Source organism: Megalobrama amblycephala, linkage group LG6, assembly GCF_018812025.1.
Source record: "Megalobrama amblycephala isolate DHTTF-2021 linkage group LG6, ASM1881202v1, whole genome shotgun sequence".
Classification (NCBI taxonomy): domain Eukaryota; kingdom Metazoa; phylum Chordata; class Actinopteri; order Cypriniformes; family Xenocyprididae; genus Megalobrama; species Megalobrama amblycephala.
The window spans coordinates 24,811,106-24,831,873 of record NC_063049.1 but is presented as its reverse complement, the minus strand read 5'-3'; the positions used below and the strand labels follow the sequence as shown (position 1 = coordinate 24,831,873).

At 36.5% G+C, this 20,768-nt stretch overlaps 1 protein-coding gene across 4 annotated transcripts in view; it reads left to right on the top strand.

Moving 5' to 3' along the window:
• Window positions 1-648: 648 nt before the first annotated feature.
• The window catches only part of sema5ba (sema domain, seven thrombospondin repeats (type 1 and type 1-like), transmembrane domain (TM) and short cytoplasmic domain, (semaphorin) 5Ba), a 167,265-nt gene continuing 147,145 nt past the window's right edge, over window positions 649-20,768 (top strand). The window contains exon 1 of one of the 4 annotated variants that reach the window (XM_048193535.1): window positions 649-797. Coding sequence is in view for 2 of the 4 variants with exons in the window: in XM_048193537.1 (XP_048049494.1) it covers window positions 744-797 (54 nt within the window). In the remaining 2 variants the exon portion in view is untranslated. The remainder of the gene's footprint in view (window positions 798-20,768) is intronic. The other 3 variants (XR_007185294.1, XM_048193537.1, XM_048193534.1) reach the window with 3 other exon arrangements.

Genomic DNA, 20,768 nt, shown 5'->3' with positions numbered 1-20,768 from the left:
ATACATCAACTGAATAAATTAGGCCAACTTGCCCCATATTTTAGAATTTTCTGTCATTTTTAGTGAATTTTTGCTCTTAAGTACATTTTTACTAATAAAACAGTAATAGGCCTACTATGTATTTGGTACCGTTGTATGTGTTTTTGAACATTTTTGATAAATCCTTGCAATAGCCTTTACCATGTAAACACCGTGGTATATGAATATGCTAATCGTGTACCGTGATATATATCAAAATATCATGCCATTCCCATATGACATGGTGCCACAGTACATCTTTGTCAGAGTTTTTTGATTGCACCATACCAAAACCAAGACATGATGATATGAGACATTGCTACTTTTGGCAACATTGTGCGATTCAAACAGTTAATTAATTGCCATGGCACCTCACTGATTCTAGGGACAGACTATCCAGGCTGGATATGGGGGTGTTGCTGAATCCTAAAAGACAATGTCTTTTTTGATCATTTGAAACAGGATAACAACGTTTCTATTATAAAAATGTATTTAGAAAGCAACATGAGAGCTTCATCAACTATTGCAGCCACCGAGCCAAACATTTGAGGTGGAGCTTCATACCAGAGTTTGCACCCCTATTCGTTTGAATTGCAGCTGTCCTTCTGTAGTAGCCTCCTCTTTCCAGCACAGCGCAGTAAAGCAGCTGCAGGTCGATCGGTGGAAGTCATTCACAGAAAAGGGATACTGCACAGGAGACCTACGCAAAGCGGAGATTGCGGTTTATGCGTTGCGTTTTACGTACGGTAGAGTTTACTTCAGAGGAAGGACATCAGAAGGTAAAAAAACTCTCTTAGATATCATTACCTCACCTTTACATGTAGTTATTTATAGAAACCGCCTCTAATGTTCTTGGAGTAGGATGATACTGTGTGAAGTACTTTAAGAACTTCTGCGGTCCAGTTCTGTGGGCAGATTTTACTGACTATCAACGTTTCAACGAATCTCTGTGATTTTTCTTTCATTTGTGAAGAACATAAACATAGCATTGCCTAATTTAATTACATTCATTTATTTTCTTTCTTTACAATTTAAATAATTGTCTAATTTCATGTTTTGTTTTAAAAAAAATATTTGCCAGTGGATTCGCATGAACGAGTAGGAACATTTTTTTTTTTAGTAATATTGCTTTTTTAATTATTGAAGACTCCTTATCTAATAAAAATGGATATTGGCAGATTTTCTCTCTTTATGGTGATAAAACAACCCTCATTGGGAATGTCATGTCGTTTAAACAGTCCTTTCCTCTCATTTTATTAAAGAACATGAATGTTTTATATGAACAGCATTCAGTAGAGTATTCCTTTATCCTGACAAGGAATTTACTCGCTGCTCACGTTCTGTTGAAGATCCGAGGAATTTTGCTTTGGAATCGAAACGTTCGCCCTCTCAAGCTCCCAGTAAAATACGTTATATTTTACTCTCTTTACCATCGTTTGGCATTTGATGGGTTTTCCTTGTGCATATTTCCATACTTTTCACCGAGCACTTTTGCACAGAATGTTCGAATAAGCCTCTCAGAAAAGGTGGAGGGAAGGATTTATCATCTCTCGGCTACCTACAGTAGGCTATATCTTTGTGTTTTTGAGCAACTTTATAAGCGTTAACAGAAAAGATATTCATATTTCTTTTATTATTTGAATACAGAAACCGGTATTTCATTTTTTTAGTCAGTATGTTTGTGAGTGAATGATACTGTCACTCGGCTGTCGTATGTGAATGATGTGCAATGATGTTATAGAGAGAGGTAAAGAAGACTTATATTTTTTTCATAGCCACATACAACAGCAACAGTAAAGTTTCTTTTCTTTCTATAACTTAAGCTCTCTTTACAACACAAAACAAAGGCGCCAATGCCAAAAAACAGAGGTAGTCTACAAGAAAAAGTAGCCTAGTACGTACTATGGCCATCAATGAGATCAAGTAGCTACCTAAACATTACAATGACTCATCTAATGACAGTTTACTGATATTTTAGGAAATGCAGGTTGGCGCTGAACCGATTATTGTTGGCGATATCTGCAGACATAAACGCTTCTAGTTTCTGATCTGCCTGGCACTTAATTTGTCAGCCGCGCGCATTTTCATAATGAGCTAAATCTGTGCCTTGGCTTTGTTACACTCAGGCTCAATTTTCAATTTCCTCAAAATGTAAAAACCCAGCTGTTTTAAGACGTGCTTTCATTTTGTTCCCTTTTTTTCACTATCGTTTGAATTGAAACAATTGAGTTTGGTTCCAATGATGTTCAAGTTCTCTTTACGAACCGGAGAGCAGGTGTATAAAACATAGAGTGTAGCGCTGGTCAGAAACGGTAGGGGGCAGTGTCGAGTCTTGTAGACAAAGCACACTCTGATAGAGATGGCTGATAGATAGTACACAAACGCCGATTCTAGAGAGGGAAAATCACCTGTTGGCCTGGCACAATTTAAATCAGGGCTGCTAAATCCTGGAGATCTACTTTCCTTCGGAGATTTAACTGCAATCAAACATACAAGCAACTAATCACAGTCTTTTGGTTCATCACAGGGTGACAACAACAATTTTGTTGAAAACTATGTAATATAATGAAAGGCAAATGATTGAGCAGTCCAAATCTGTTCCAATCCTTAGATTTCAAATTGTTGGCTAAGTAGGAATAAATGATAGATGCATTTGATGCTCTTTTAAGCTAAAATAAAAGAGTTTTTATTGATCAAGATGCGCAAGCTCGCATGCTCTCCTAGGACAGACGACATCAAGGTTTGATGTAAGACATCATCCTGTGCAGCAGCACTTTAGACTGGAAAATGCTTCACTAACCTTTTCCTGGAAAATAATATACATAAACTGCTAAGACTAGTCTTACAAGTTAGTCATCAAATATTTTTCTTCAAGACTGTTCATAACTTTGTCAGTTACATAAAAACCTAGATTGGTCTAATTTAATAACAAAAAGTAAGACTGATTACACCTAACTAACTGCTAGTTGCTCAAATTAGTCCTTAAAGGGTTATTTCACCCAAAAAAAGAAAATTCTGTCATTAATTACTCACCCTCATGTCATTCCAAACCCATAAGACTTTTGTTCTTCATCAGAACGCAAATGAAGATCTTTTTGATAAAATCTGAGAGCTTTCTGTCCCTCCATAGACAGCCTATGCAATTGAAACTTTGATAATTCAAAAAGTCCGTTCCGAGGACGAACGATAGTTTTACGGGTTTGGAACTACAGTAATTAATGATAGAATTTTGATTTTTGGGTGAACTAACCCTTTAAGACACAGTCTTAATCTAATGGCTGTGTTCATACAACTGGCCTGATATAGTATTCTCTAAAAAAATCTTTTGCTTTGGTCTAGAAAGGAAAGCATGTGCAGATTGCTTTGAAATTTCTGCTTTTTCATCCTTGATTGTGTTACAGTAAAAAAAAAATCATGATGTTTCACCATTATTATAACTTGAGACCCCATTGTCTCTCATTTAAAGTGAGAATAAATGGTTTATTATTTTTAGCTTGACTATCCTTAGGGGGATTCAGAGATATATTTACCCAAGCTTACTCAGTCAAGTACCATCTTATTCTACCTAAACACCACTCACCACAATGTTTACATGGATGTCTCTTGGAAAAGTGTGTATATGTTGGGTTTGTTGAGCTGAGACTTCTCTTCTCAATTGTTTATTAATGATGCTTCTTTCTTCTTGGGTTCTTGATAAGGATTTCTATAGGTTCAGACTATGTTTTCAACGTCAATTTCAAGAGAAAACCTCAAGGGTGTCCTTATAGTCATAGTATGACTCAGTCTGAGGGGTCTGACACTCCACAGTAGATTGTCATCATTCATATGATGAAGGAAGTCTGGAGCTATTGTGTTTGTCTACGTGTGCCTGAGGCGGCTTGTGAACGTCTCTCTTAACCAAAGAGTCTGTTTGTTTGCCGGTCCACTAAAGGCTTTTGTGTATGAGTATTAATATTCATACAGCTCCCCCCACCACCACCACTACCACATGTGCCAGTCGATTCATGTGTTTTCGTTGTGCATGAGGCCTCTCTTTTCAAATGTAAAGTAGGTTTTAATGTGTAATGATCTTATGTGATCCCTTGTCAGTTTGAAAGTAAAGAAGTAGTAGCCTTATCTGGACATCAGTTACATGCGTCCGTAGTGAGTGACATCCATAGTAACGAGACCTGAAAATGGAAGGAAATCTGATCATTTGCATTTGATATCAGCATAAATAATTTTAGCACTTGAGAAGTGATGACTTGGTAGCCCTTATGAAAGTTTTAGCGGTGCATACATAAGATGTGCCATGTGAATTATTTCTGATGCGGAATCATCATTTGAGAGGGGACAGTGTGGATAAAAGTTTAATGGGAAAGAACTTGATCTGACTGGCAGTAGATATGACTGCATGGAATAGAGTGTCAATGTCAAGTGTACTTCTGCCTTGTTTTAGGCTTAGTTAGGTATCTGAGCTTAAAGGGAAAGATCAGCCAAAAATGAAAATTCTGTCATCTTTTACTCACCCTCATTTCATTCCAAAACTGTATGACATTCTTTCTTCTGTGGAACATAAAAGAAGAATTGCATTATATGTAATTTTACTGTAAAATACAATCAAATTTATGTATTTTGAGAGAAAAAACTATTATTACAGTGAAAAACAGTAAAAAGATATTCCTATATGTCCTATGAGTTCCTGTGGGACACATCTCATGATTATTTTGGGTAACACTTTACTTGAAGGGGTGTGCATAAGACTGACATGACACCTTCATAATCATGACATGACACGTGTCATAAATATGAAGGAGGTTTTATGAATGTTTATGACAACTGTCATTAAGTGTCATTCACTCAATTATGTCATTTTTAATGCAAAGATGACATTGTTTGAGATGTCCGAGTTTTGACAACTTGACATAAACCAATACATCATAACCTGTCAGTGTCTTTGTCATGACAACTTGACATCATTTAGCTTTATGGGTTAACATTACATTAAACTGTCATGTAGTTGGTTTTGACATGAGGCCATTATAATAGTGTCATAAGTATGTATCTTGAGCTCAAGTACAGTGGTACAAATTGAACTTGTCATTAAAATGTCATTAAGTGACAATACTCTGACAAATAATTTTATAACAGCGTCATGACTATTTTTCATTTCATGTTTTTTTTTAAGTTTCCTCCAACAGAAGGTCAGAAAATAGAAAATTTCAAATTTCGTAAAAAAGATGACACTGTTATAAAATAATGGTAACACTTTATTTTAGGGTCTTTTAACTAGTTGCTTATTACTATTAGCATTCATATGGCTAAAATATTGGCTATTTATTAGTACTTATAAAGCACATATTAATGCCTTATTCTGCATGACCATATTCTACATTCTTAATCCTACCCAATACCTAAACCTAACAATTAACTATAATAAGCAGTAAATTAAGAGTTTATTGAGGGAAAAGTCATAGTTAATCGTTTATATATGTGTTCCCTATACTGAAATGTTACCAAAATAATGTCATGTAATGTTAACCCATAAAGCTAATTAGTTTTTTTTAAGTTTGATAATTAATCTGCTATGTCATGTTTATGACAGGTTATGATGTTTTGCTGATGTCAAGTTGTCATGACAAAGACACTGACAGGTTATGATGTATTGGTTTATGTCAAGTTGTCAAAACTCGGACATCTCAAACAATGTCATCTTTGCATTAAAAATGACATAATTGAGTGAATGACACTTAATGACAGTTGTCATAAACATTCATAAAACCTCCTTCATATTTATGACACGTGTCATGTCATGATTATGAAGGTGTCATGTCAGTCTTATGCACACCCCTTCAAGTAAAGTGTTACCTTATTTTGTATTAATAATTAAGTTGTTTCTTATTTTTGTTATCAGTAATGTACATTAGGGTGTTTTGTGTTACATTTTCTGTGATGCAGTTAATGTTTATTGCATTATTTTGTTGCCATGTTTCACCTTTAATTTACCGGTATTGTAAAATATATAAGGGAGAGAGAGAGAGAGAGAATGAAGATATCAAACGTTTCAACACAAAAGTGGCATAGTTAACTTAACTATTCAAAGAATTATCATAGTTTAGCCCCAGTGGCTTGTCAGGTGGAAATGCAACACATCCTGAACCTGTGATGTCACTGGATTTGAAAGAGGAAACTTAGCTTATGGTGTTCCCAGGCCGTCCCTGAAAGGGAATAAAGGTTTTTGTGATGTTCTCCATTTTGATGCCGTGATTGGTGTGAATTGTTGCTTTTCATGAATTGCTTCATTATTATTCCTGTTATCAAGGGGTGGAACAGAAGGAGTTTGCTGGCTCTTGGCCGTTTCTCAAGAATATTGTAGGAACGCCCTGCTATCTTTTGTTTGCCGGGGGGGGGGAGGGATGGCAGGGTGTGTTGAATCAAATGTATTCCCCAAACAGTTCGACTGTTTGGGGCTCAACTGGAAAAACAAATCGTGTAGATGGATTATCGTCTTGGTCTGTTCATTTCTGATAAACTGCAGTCACACGTTGTTTTCAAATGTGCAACTGTCCATGGCGCAACCCTTCTGAATGTCAGAAACCTGGTGTGGACGGATGGCTGCGCACTACTCGGTCTGTGAAATGTGATCTGTGATACGGCTGAGCTGCTTGCTGTCTGCAGTCCTAATTAATACTTGATGTGATTGAAGGCGCTCAATTTGTCTGGAGTCTTATCTTGTCAATGCATTTGTTGTTGTTTTTTGCAGAATGTCTTGCAGACAGACGGCAGCTGAAATACAACAAACAATTAAGCCCTGGAACTGACAATTATGTCTTATGTTGTCATGGAGATGTTTTTACACAAATCAAGCGAGACGCATTGCTCACTCTTGTGGGTTCTAATTAAACAAATGCTATACTTCCTTAATCTCACCTTTTTCGCAATTGAGAAATCGTGTCCCTTAGCAGGCTGAAGTTTTCTCTTAAGAGTTTCCGTCAGCTCCTGAAGCCAGTCAGACAAGTGGCGGAAATGTCTTTAACAACTGGAAAGCATATCTAGATGCAAATGCTTCCAGTTAGAGAACTCAAGTTATTTGTTTGTCGTTTGTCATAGTGAACAGTGGATTGTCATTTTAATATTTGTAAAGCTGGTTTTCTCTGCCCCGCTGTCAAGGGAGGGATGCAGTTGTATGTAAGCGGACGTGAAGGCATGCATCTTTTCTTTGGCATTGTTTGGTCCAAGGAGGCTTCAATGAGGAGACGGGGAAAAGGGTAGAGACCAAAATGCTCCCACAGTTGATTTGCCCATTGTGGGGGAGGAACACTATTCCCATTGATGGTGTTGTTGGTGAAGCCCCCAAAAGCTGGAGAAAGGGGGCCCATTCAGTGCAATGGTGACCCTGCACAACTATGGGAGATGGGTGTTAGTGCTTTTGTGGAGCACGGTGGGAACATTGTCCCCATTCTAGTGATTTAATACCCCAGCTCTGAGGCACTTTGCTATCTTCCCTGAAATGTTCGTGATCTGTCCTATATCTTTTTCATGAGGTAAAATGTCTCATTATAATACCACTCATTTCTTTCAGTTGGAAAAAGGTAAACGAGCAATTTGCAGTCAAATGATCTGTGTTACTCTACAGATACGGAAGCCTGTCTCTGACTCGGAGTAAAATATAAAACCAGTAACTGTAGCTTCCATTACCCTTCAAATTGTGCATATTGGAAGTTGTGAAAATACGCCCAATGGAAACGCGTCAATTTCGCAAAAACTCCCATATATCGCAAAAAAAAATGTTATGCTCGCATGATGCGGTTTTTCAGGGAATTTAAAAAAGGAATATTTTGCAAAAATTCAATGGAAGCATTTTTTTCGCATTTACAGGTCACCTGGTGTATGTAAAAGTCGATCATTCTTTAAAGAAGGCGGTATGTTTTGACACGAAGATGAGATGAGAGACGAGACGAGTTCTTTACTAAACTTATAAAAGACAAAAGAATTACGGGAATACTGGATTCCAAAGAAATGACACAATTTATCAAGACCTAGAAAGAGGTATGAGGGAGAAACACCCAGAAACACCTCAAATGTGACCGCTCCCAAGTATATAAGGTCCTTTCCCTTTCCCTTGAATGCTTGGATAACATGCCTAAACGCCCAAATTAAAAATAATGGGTAATGCAGAGGCTGCAATATACTTAAACCTACTAACATCTGTTGCCATGATTTTTTTAAACGACTTGTCGTGAAAAGAAAAAATTCACCATTCGTTTTAGTCGCATAACATCAGTTAATGGAAATTGATTTTGAGATGTCAAAAGTCAACTTTTTCATTTTTAATTTTACTTCCATATGCATGATGGTCAAGCATTTGTGTAAATAAAATACAGTTGCTACTAGCTTAAAGTTTTCAGTAGATTCACAAATTGGGTTGTTTGATTCATAAAAAGAGGCTAGAAATATTGTTTTAAAATAGGTAGGTAACAATTTACTAGGGGAACAATTCTCACTTTTAACTAGTTGCTTATTAGCTTGCATATTGGCTGATTATTAGTACTTATTAAGCACATATTAATGCCTTATTCTGCATGACCATTATCAACATTCCTAAATACATAACCCCTACACCCCATACCTAAACTTAAACCCTACAACAACTACCTTACTAACTATTAATGAGCAGTAAATTAAGAGTTTATTGAGGCAAAAGTAGTGAATGTGTTCCCCATTCCAAAATTTTACCGAATAATATTTTGCTAAATGGGTTTGATTATATTGATGCATTTTCTTAAAACTGTAAATGTATGCTTAATGTATTTGTCATAATTGAGATCCTTTTGTGACACATAATTATGGTTATTTTAATGTATTTGTTTTTTTTATGTATATTAGTGTATTATTATATTTTTTTTTAAATATATGTATTCTTTAAATACCTTCAATGTAGTTGAATCATTTTAATTAGTATTTAGTAGCATTACTAACACCCTTTTTGAAAAGAAAAGGTTGACTGTAGTCTAATTTGCTTAAGTTTGGAGTTGCCAAGTTTAAAATAAAATTTTAAATTCAAAGCAAGCAAAGATTGCTTTAAATGACTCATTCATTACACATAAAAATATAGAGCCACCACTGTACAGATACAGAATTTCTTTTCTCTGCCCTCTCACTGTCACTGACAGTTTTCTGCACACCTGATTTGTTTTATCACAACCCTTAAAAGTAACAGAGAAATCAATTTCACTCAGCTCAGCTCAATAAAAAAGCCGGTTATTATTTAGTTTGACAATTCTTTCTTTCATCCTTTGGATGACAGTCATTTTTAGAAGTGTATGAACTCTGATATTGAATTTTGATAGGTAATTCGAAAAAGGCACAATTGCTCGGCAAATTTCCAAAATGCAGATATGAATGGAATTCCTTTCAGATCTGGAATGACAGACCATGTAAACTCTGGCTGTAAAATGAGATATTAATTGCCCTTTGCTTCCAGCCACTTTTGAATACAGCAAGACGAATGAACAAAAGGCCTCCGAATGGGGAAAAAAAGCCAGAGTCACTTATCAGGTGCATTCAAGATTCATGTCGTGGATTGAGCCTCTTATCGCTCTGACCTGAAGTGATCTTCCTCTTGAGGCCTTGCCTTTCTTCCAGACGTTGATCCAATATGTCTTACACCCCATAAAGGTCTATAAATTGCCCCCATCAGGGAAAACTGATAAGATCAGACTAAGTTTCCATAGCCGTGGGAAAAGCGATACATATTTGGCCTTATGTTGAGTCAAGCAGTGTTTAAGCGTACCACAGATTTTAAAAGCTAGACCTATCAAGTAAGTTCATACCTAAAAGACTGCACTTTAAGTGTACCTTTGTTTTGGCTGTAACATTGGTCTCCAACTTTGTCAGTTCTATAGTATTTTTTTTTGTACCAAGAACAACTTTTCTGGTCTTGCCTGTCTGTAGTGTGGTTAGCTGCTGTTTCTATAGTGATAAGAAGTAGCTCTCGGTTGGGGCACAAAGGTCTGTCTCAAACACATTGACAGACTGAACCCTGTTTGACAGTGATTAATGTCCAGTCCAGATCAACACAGAACATCCATGGACCGCCCCGTGCTAATCCCATCCTTCACTCATTATCATTGAAAAAATGAGTTTGTATTTCTGACCAATACTGATGATGAGTTAAACGTACGGGGAATCTGAGGGCTCGGCTTTTGCTGCTAGTTTGTTGGAAATTACATAGAGGCAGAAAGCTCAGCGGTGTAAAGGTTGACATGTTGTTTAATGAGTATGGCTTTTCGTCATCTGTAACAACAACTAACACTAGCTCATAGTGTTTCTGTGGCATATAGTGTTTGTACTGTGCACGGATGCAAAAAAAATTAATCATTAAAGTCAGTGACTTGAATTCAAGAACTGTATCAGTCCAATTTAGAAATGAATTATGCTTGTTTTGTGAACTGAATCATTCAGAGAGGTTATGTGAATGAACTGAATCAATTGATTGATTCATTGGAAAGATCGAATCCAAAAGCCTGTGTTTCTGTCATAGTTATCATCTCTCTTCTTGTTGCCACTCAACCAGATCTGGTGGAAATCATTTTTCTTGTAAGATTACAATTGCGGACAATGCGGGCACATGACTTAAGAGGCGACCCTGTCCCTACTTCCAGCTTCCAAGTTTGTGTCCTTGCAGGATAATGAGTAATGTCAGGATCTGAATATTATCCTTGGGGTGGGTGGAATGGTTTTCTGCTAAATGGCTTTTCTTAATTCACTTGAGATAACCTGTAATGGGGATTTCAGTGCAAAATCTATAAACATAGATGGATGACTTTGTCCTTGTTTTACTATTAGTCAAGAGCAGCTCACAGTGGTTCTCAGACATTTGTCTGATTTTCGCGTGACCTATATGGAAATTCCTTCAGTTATCTTTGTACAGCTTTAGCACGAGGCATGAATTCCAATCCACAGTTTGCTTCATAGAATCATGCTGGATACATTATGTTTCATACAGTAGGCGGTAGGGGTGTGCAGTGAATTCATTGTCTGTATATATCTGTTGCAATGGTGAAATTATCCGTATCTGTGTAAAATGATGCCAGCTGAATAGCCAACTTTTAATTTGTTTTTCCCTTTGATAGCTTCCATATCAAATACCTTGTATACCTTGTATATGTAAAACAAAGCTAAAAAAAAACATTATTAAGAAATTGGGTCACCACTGCATTAATTTCAGATATGTTTCTTAAAAATATTGCTTTGTCTGTGATTGTTGGATAATCAGTCTAACCATTATTTTTTTCTATTATTTGGAAGTCATTATTTTGAAGTCATTATCCATACTTTCTAAATAATGTATTCAGCTTCAGGCACATCCTAGTGTGTCTGAACATAGACAATGTCAAAAATGATAGGGATGATGGGGATGGATTGAAAGCTTATGACACGCGAACTTGTCACTGTAGTCATTCGAAAGAAGCAAGATGTTTTAGGATTTGTACTTCCTTTATAGTTAACTAAATTGCAACCTAAAGTGCTACTTGCCCTGACACCCTGACTTGCTTCATTTCTTAAGTGAAGGTGGCATGCATCCTAGGAAGGAAGTGCCACACTAGCACACTTGTGTAAATCAGGCTAGAAAAATGTTTGATGTTTTAAAGTAAATATATCTACGGACAGACCTCCCCTTCTAACAGTTGAGTGCTAGGCCTTGGACAAGGGCCCTATTGAAAGCTTCCCAAGAGGTGAGTTTTTAAAGTTTTAGAGGTTTTGAAGGGGATACAGACCTGCATTCCAACACACTCTGAAGTACAAAGGCACTCATGGAGGTGGATAGAGGACCCTCAGGAAGAGCAATGGATAATAGTTTCAGTCGATCAGTGAATCCAGGCAATATGTCCCTAGAGTACAACCAATGCAACCAAATTGAAAAAAAAAGAGGAAAAAAAATCAATATGGTGAGTGTAAATAATGCATTGTAAGATCTTCAGTCATCCTGGTATTGAGTTTTTCTTTATGATTTAAAGGAAATGCAGCAAAAGATTTCCATTCATTTCACCATCTGTATTTATTTACTTTTTGAGATCAGACGTATCTTATCTGTCTGGCACGAATGAATTGGCTTCATTGATCAATGTGAGTTGCGTGTTATTCAGATCACTGTAAGGCTCTATTGAGCTGCTTACATAATCAGTCCTCTAGCTTTCTCTAGCCTTCAGATATTATGGATAGATCTACATGTTTAGATTCATATCATAAACTGAGTTTGCAGAGGGACTTCTATACTAGTGCTTCTGAACAGGTTTTACTTCTCCAGATTTCACATTGGTCATCAAGTTCAACATAGGACCACATTTTTCAAAAATGTAATTCTGTTAACACTACTATGTACTGCAGATCAAGACTGAAAACCCAACTTTTTTTTCTTTTTCTAAATATTAGAGGTTTCCATGCTTAGAGTAGTGTGTTTGTCCAGGTAAATCCATATTTAAAGGTACACTATGGAAATCTGGGCTCATATTGCCATCTCTGGTATAAACATAAAATTACAAGTTACTCTCATCAGTTATGCTAAATCATTATTGTAGACTTACCTACAATTGTAGTTACTCAGAACATTTTTTGAACACTTTTTTTTTATTCACTGGAATTTGTATGGCAAATTAAGCAAAATCACCCACCTTTAACGTAGTCTGGATTGTATTTTATTTTACTTAGCACAGTTTTGTTTGTGGATTTTGAAGATGGGGGCATGCAACACTACCTGTCCATGTTGCCTCTACCAAATAACAATGGATTTGTGACATAATTTAGAAGAGTTTGACTGGATGCACAATTTTTGACGTTGTTGTTGACAACAAAATATATATGGTGTGTTTCTGCTGCCTTAGAAAAATAAAAAAAAAGATATATCAGCTTTTCAATGTTAAAGGGATAATTCAGCCAAAAATGAAAATTCTGTCATCATTTACTCAGCTTTATGTCGTTCCATACCTGTTTGACTTACTTTCTTCTGTGGAACAAAAGAAGATATTTTGAAGAACATGGAAGCCAAGCATCATTTGACCCCACTGATTCATTGTTAAAATAAACATTATTTTAAGAAGTGTATCATCTTTGGTCCACAGCAGAAAGTAAGTTACAAAAGTTTGAAAGAACAAGAGGTTGAGTAAATAATGAGAGTTTTCATTTCTGAGTGAACTAGCCCTTTAAATATGCATGATTGTGTGGCTAGTTGCATTTTATTATTTCAGCATATATACCTTAGTTCCCCCTGCTGTCCGTACCTCTAACAGAAAAAACCTGCAATCCCTTTTTCGGGTCACGACCCACCAGTTGAGAACATGTATGGAACCAATGTAATTGAAGTCTTCCATTACTCACGCCTCCATGGGAAAGCAGCTTAAGGGCCACCTCATCAGACTCTCTACCCCCTATGGGTACCAGTTCCATTTCATCTGGCCTAAGGTGGGCCGCTCATTCCATAAATACTCAGAGCTGATGCTTGGAGGTTTAGATCCAACGCTAAGCCAACATGAGCCAACTTCACATGCCCCCCCTCAAATACCCATCTCCCTCCAACTGTTAACAGTAAACATGTCTTTTTGCGTCTTAGTTGGCACTGAGCCCGGCAGCCCTCAGCAGTTTACAATGTAGCTGCAGCCCGGGCTTTGACTTTACAAAAGCGTGCTTCTGTTTATTAGGGTTTGTAAAATGACAGAACTGCTGCCACTGTGCTGTGAGTGGAGTAAACAAGACATAAAATAGAAGCTTATTAAGCGTAGACGGACAATTTGTGCTGCCGTTATGCTGCGTTTAGTCTTTTTCCCCCCTCTCTCTTTCTTGTTCTTTCTTTCTCTTGGAAGGTAGTGTCACTGTCAATAGAAGTGAATTCAATGCCAATGTCAGATATTTTTTTTCCCCCCATCACATCTCTTTTGATATTGATTTACATCGTCACAATGAGCAAAGTGTGGGGTTTTGAATTGATGGGTAACCATTAACTACAGTGAAGAGCACCTCTTATTTAATGAATGGGATGGATCGGGCTTGGAGAGATGGATTTAATAACTAGAAACATGACCATAAATGACTTGCATTAAAACAGTTTGAGTGCTTTATGGAAACATTATTTTTTATTGTACTGGAAGTGTTTGTTAACAATCCAAGTTCTGTCAGTGCTAATTTTGACAGTGTTGACAGATAAATAAGTCCTTGCGGAATATCAGATCAGTTGTCAGAATTGTTTCAGCTGCAACATCAATTCTTTGTTTTGCCTTTTCAAAAACATCTTCTTCAAATGCTTAGGTTCCCTGCTGAGAAGATATGCGTAGACTTGCTTGAATTCAGGCTGGTCTACAATAGTTAATGTTAGCCAGTGCTAGTTGATGCAGATATACTGACAGTATACTGACATAGTCTTACACAGGACATGTTTTTTGTGCTTTAAGTGCAGTCAAATTGTACAGAATGCAGGAGTCTCGAGGTTAACTGTTTTTAGCTTTTAACTTGATACATAGTGCTTTCTAGATACCATCCCCAACTACCTAAAGTTTGGGGATAGTAAAGATTTTTAAAATGTTTTTGTCTCTTAAAGGGTAAGTTCACCCAAAAATGACATTTCTGTCATTAAGTACTTACCCTCATGTCGTTCCAAACCCGTAAGACCTTCGTTCAACTTGAAAACACAAATTAAGATCTTTTTGATGAAATCCAATAGTTTTTTTTTTATCCCCCATAGAAAGCAACGTAATTACCACATTCAAGGTCCAGAAAGGAATTAAAGACATCATTAAAAACGTGACTGCAGTGGTTCAACCTTAATGCTATGAAGTGATGAGAATACTTTTTGTGTGTAAAAACAAAACAAAAATGACAACTTTATTCAACAATTTCATCTCTCCCCTGTCATTCTCCTACACTGTTTACGTTCAGCGTTTCCACGTGCGTAAGAACGCAGACTCCTGCCGGCTCCTGCGTCAGCATCACACTCATACATCAATGCGTACAGCATAAGAGAATGACACAGAAGATATTGTTGAATAAAGACATTCTTTTTGTTCTGTATTCTCGTCTCTTCATAAATTTAAGGTTGAACCACTGTAGTCAAGTTGACTATTTTAACGATGTTTTTATTACTTTTCTGGACATTGAAAGGTGGTAATTACATTTAAAAAAAAAAAAAACTCTCGGATTTCATCAAAAATATCTTAATTTGTGTTCCGTAGATGAACGACGGTCTTACGGATGTGGAACGACATGAGGTTAATTAATGACAAAAAATTAATTTTTGGGTTAACTAACCCTTTAAGCTCACCAAGGCTGCATTTATTTGATCATTTGAGCATTTATTGTGAATATCATTAGAATTTAAATACATAAGAATTTAGCCATTACTTCCATCTTCTGTAGGGGCTTTTGTACCGGAGGAATTTTTTCATAGTTCCTATAACTGTTCGTGGAAGTGCCCGCTTTTTGGCGTAGTCACTGGGAATGATTTTAGTTATAGGAACTTTTGTGGGAAGTAAATAAGCTCCTGCTTCAGAGTAGGGTCTAACCCAGCACAGTAGGAACTACCAGTCACGTAAGTGTACATTGATTGACAGAACGCATGCCGTACGCCATTCTTAAGAAGCTTTACATGTACTTCACAAACTAACTCCACGAACGTGGATGAGACATAAACACACAGAAAGCTTATGTTAACTGCATTTACCTGTCACGTTTTAATCTCTGTTATCACGAAACCCATGACACACAACAAAAAGCAGCTTTCTCCATCCTCCTTGTTGACGTCGTTTAATTCTGCGTTTAAATTACATTGCTGTCAGCCGGCTTACGTTACCTTAGAGTTCCTACTGCTTAAAATGGCCCTAGGGTAAAATTTTGTTATTAGGGGACCGCCCTGGTGGCTAATTCCTATAACTGAGTTCCTATAACTACCCAGTGCAAAAGCCCCTTATGTCATTTAATCATTCTATAAAGACGGTTTGGTGCTCAATAAACATTTATTAATATTATTAATGTTGAAAACAGTTGTGTTGCTGAATATTTTTGTGGAGATTACATTATAGTTATAAATGTCACTTTTGATCAATTTAATGTGCTCTTGTTGAATACTTTGCCCTTGCTGAAGTATTAATTTCCTTCATAAAAATCTTACTGGCTTTTAAATGCTTGTATATAGTTGGTTTTAAAACTGACATTTAATCTGCTGTGTTACATCTCAAAAGTTCTATTTTTAATATTACAGCATCATTTTAATATTCGAAAACTATTTTTAACCATCTTACATATGTGATGCTCATGGCGTAAGACGCTGTAAAAGGATGTGCCACATTGCAAATATTAAAACAAATATTAAAGCAGAACAAATATTAAAAAATAATGTGTACAGAATATAATAACTGGACTTTTCAGCAGGTTTTATGTTGTCTGTGATGTCATGAAGCAGGCAGGTGCTGCTTTGGTGGTGTTAGTTGCAATCTGTGCAGTAGAAGTAAAGGCTGAGACTGAATATGTGGCTTGTGTCGTACTGCTTATGTGCAAAAGCTGAACCACCAAGCCCTCCAGTCACTATCTCAAAATGTGTTGCTTGTCTATTTTGGATCTCTGCTGCTAATGAATGCTAGACCTCACAGACGTTTATCTGTAATTGAGTGAACGTTTGATCCTTCGTCAATTATCACTACACTTTACGTCTGCCCTCTGAAGTCTTAATTATGACATTGACAGAGATGCTGCTGATCAGACCCTCCCCCTGCTGCTGCAGCAACATTCAGAGCACACTGCACTGCTCTGACTGACCCACTGTGAGAAGAGAGCAAAGGAAAAACAATCATGATGGATGTAGAAAACAGCCGGAGATCATTGTATCATGTAGTTGTGAGGGCACATCAGCCAACAGAGACTGACTGTCTCAACAACATTCCAGAGATACAGTTTAATTATATCACATTCAAAGTTTGGTAGTTTTTGTAAGATTTTTTTTAATGTTTATGAAAGAAGTCTAATATGCTCAAGAAGGCTGCATTTTATTTGATCAAATATACTGTAATACCTGTAATATTATGAAATATTATTATAATTTAAAATAACTGTTTTCTATTTTAATATACAAACCCGATTCCAAAAAAGTTGGGACACTGTACAAATTGTGAATAAAAACAGAATGCAATGATGTGGAAGTTTAAAATTTCAATATTTTACTCAGAATACAACATAGATGACATATCAAATGTTTAAACTGAGTATAATTTTAAGGGAAAAATAAGTTGATTTTAAATTTCATGGCATCAACACATCTCAAAAAAGTTGGGACAAGGCCATTGTGGCCATTACCACTGTGCGGCATCTCCTTTTCTTTTTATAACATTCTGCAAACGTCTGAGGAGACAAGTTGCTCAAGTTTAGGAATAGGAATGTTGTCCCATTCTTGTCTAATACAGGCTTCTAGTTGCTCAACTGTCTTAGGTCTTCTTTGTCGCATCTTCCTCTTTATGATGCGCCAAATGTTTTCTATGGGTGAAAGATCTGGACTGCAGGCTAGCCATTTCAGTACCCAGATCCTTCTTCTACGCAGCCATGATGTTGTAATTGATGCAGTATGTGGTCTGGCATTGTCATGTTGGAAAATGCAAGGTCTTCCCTGAAAGAGACGACGTCTGGATGGGAGCATATGTTGTTCTAGAACTTGGATATACCTTTCAGCATTGATGGTGCCTTTCCAGATGTGTAAGCTGCCCATGCCACACACACTCATGCAACCCCATACCATCAGAGATGCCAATTGACCTAATAAGTTGCAAATTGGTCCTCCAGCTGTTCCTTATATGTACATTTAACTTTTCCGGCCTCTTATTGCTACCTGTCCCAACGTTTTTGGAATGTGTAGCTCTCATGAAATCCAAAATGAGCCAATATTTGGCATGACATTTCAAAATGTCTAACTTTCAACATTTTATATGTTATCTGTATTGTGATATATTTTATTCTATTGTGAATAAAATATAAGTTTATGAGATTTGTAAATTATTGCATTCTTTTTGTATTCACAATTTGTACAGTATCCCAACTTTTTTGGAATCGGGTTTTTATTTAGCCATTACTCCAGTGTGTATATATATATATATATATATATATATATATATATATATATATATATATATATATATATATATATATATATATATATAAATATATAAAGATTATCCTCGTGGTGTTGTCTACTGTATGGTGAAATCACATGTCCAGATGAATAACAATACTTTGTGCTCCTTCAATTCATTTACTACTTTATGTCTGAGTAGATTTTATAATTATTTCTTGCTTCAGCTGATTAGAAATTTTTCAAGCTTTCAAATAATAAAAAATAATTTCCTTGTTGCTTTTATGAAATACAAAAGCAGCCATAGTGTGCCACAATGCTTGCCACTCATCAGTTTTTGGTTGAGAGGAGCATGATAAAGCAAATTTATAACTGGGATTATTAAGAGGCCATGAAGGATTGGGGAAAATAGCGAAATTTGGCCTGGTGTGCACCCATACAAACCTTACTGGTTTAAGGGGCCATTTACATGGAACATGTCTTTGCAGTTAAAAACGTGAGATGCAGAGCAGTGGAAGAAAAAAAGAGACATTTTTAAAAACTTTTTAATCTGAGAGGTGCGTTTTTAGAATGCTGTGTCATGTGCGAGACGCTGCAAAAGACACAAAACGTGAGCGCAACAGTCAAACACGTCCATCTAGTGCTAACTTTTACATAGAAAAACAATGGAAAAGCAGCACAGTGGAATGCAAAAATGTGTTCTGTGGGAATGGCCCCTAACACCACTACCAGCAACCTTAGTTTACTTAGTTTGTCCTATTCAACTACAGGTCAGGCTCAGTCCTGCTTAGCTAAATTGGGTAACCAGTCTGTTATAGCTGCAAGGTGATGCCCAAATGAAGATTATTTAATCTTTTTACTTTATTTAACCGTAAAACAACTTAGGGTATGTTAACACGACAATGATGTACTAAAAACGGAAGAGTTTTTCCTTTTATGTTTTTTTGCATTCAGACTACAACGTTGTCAAAATTATCCTGTACTATGCTTGCCAGGCCAGTAGTTGGCGATGTGACTTTGTAAAGAAACACTATGCATCTATAGACTAAGCACTTATTACCCATGCATGTTCATGATATCACTGTTTTCACAAATTTTTCATTTTTGTTTACACAGAGACAATAATGGTATCATTTTCAAAAACGTGCGCTTTGAAACCTGTTCTCAAAAGTTTGTGTTTTTCAGAATTGTTGTGCAAATAAATAGCCAAAACTAAAAAAAAATAATAAAAAGTTTTCCGTTTTCAATTGAAAAACATGTTGTGTGAATGGCCCCTCACACGCATGTATCATGTGCAGCTTTGGCCAATAACGAGCCGGCATTCGGACGTAAACATGGAAGCCTTCACTCTGCTTACTGCGGCAACTGCGTAAGGATAATGACATGGAAGAGAAGAGATTTCTGAATAAACGTAGTATTTTTGTTTTGTTTTTGTGCACAAAGTATTCTTGTCGCTTCATAAAATGAAGGTTGAGCCACTGCAGTCACGTCGACTGTTTTAACATTATCTTTAGTACCTTTCTGGACCTTGAAAGTGTTGGTTAAATTGCTGTCTGTGGACGAGTCATATACCTCTCAGATTTCATCAAAAATATCTTAATTTGTGTTTTGAAGATGAACAAAGGTCTTATGGGTTTGGAACGACATGAGGGTGAGTAATTAATGACAGAATTTTCATTTTTGGGTGAACTAACCCTTTAAATATACTAATTAGAGTGCCAAATGAGTTAGATTGTGATGAGTAATGTGTTGTTGTATTGAGTGCCTGCTTGTTCATTCCAGTCCAGAAGTTTGTAATATTTCAAAGAGCTTGTAGAGTCATATTGAGAAATGATAGATGGATTAACATGTTTACATTTAGTAAACTAAAGTGCATGCCCCCGATGTTTTGGAAAAAAGACAGTTAGGTCAGCCATCCAGGGGTTATTTGTTTTCTGTAATGATCTCATTAAAGCGAGAGGTTTACTCTGAATCATTAATCACCCTGTTGACCATCACAAGAGGGAGCAAATTCTGTGGCTTTGTGATTCATCTGACTGGCAGTAATTACTCAAAGGATTGGCACTTCATCCATTGACTTTAATTCAGTTTCATTATAGAAAAGTTCCAGTGTATTCATTAGCTTCAGAACTCCAACAATGAGATGAAGCAAGTTGTTTGGCATAAACTGAAATAGGTGAACTTTTGATGGCACCAGGCATTGAGTGCTGTAGATGCTCTGCTGTGATCTCGGCTTTTGATGTCGCTGTTGTTTGATGTGGTCGTCACAGATGGGTGCTGGAGACTACAATGGAGACTTTTTAGGCATTAAGGTGCTCTGCAAAGCAATTCCAATGCACCTTTCTGTGAAATTCTGTGCACCTTTTGCATGCTTCAATTTATGTGCTCGTGCAATCTGTCAATATTCAAAAATTCAATGTGGAATTTATTGCTTTCTCATTGTCAGGAATCTTAAATTCTTCAGTCACACGTATATTACTTCAGTTTCCTCCTAAGACATGTTCAATTTGAATCCATACGTTAATCTACTGAGGAATGTTTTATGCAGTTGAAACATATGGGTATAATTTTGCTGTCAGCGTAGTTGTGAAATATTGCCATTTCCCTCGGATGTTATTGACTCGGTGTTCTGTTCATGCCTTGCTATTTATATGATATCTGCCCATGAGAA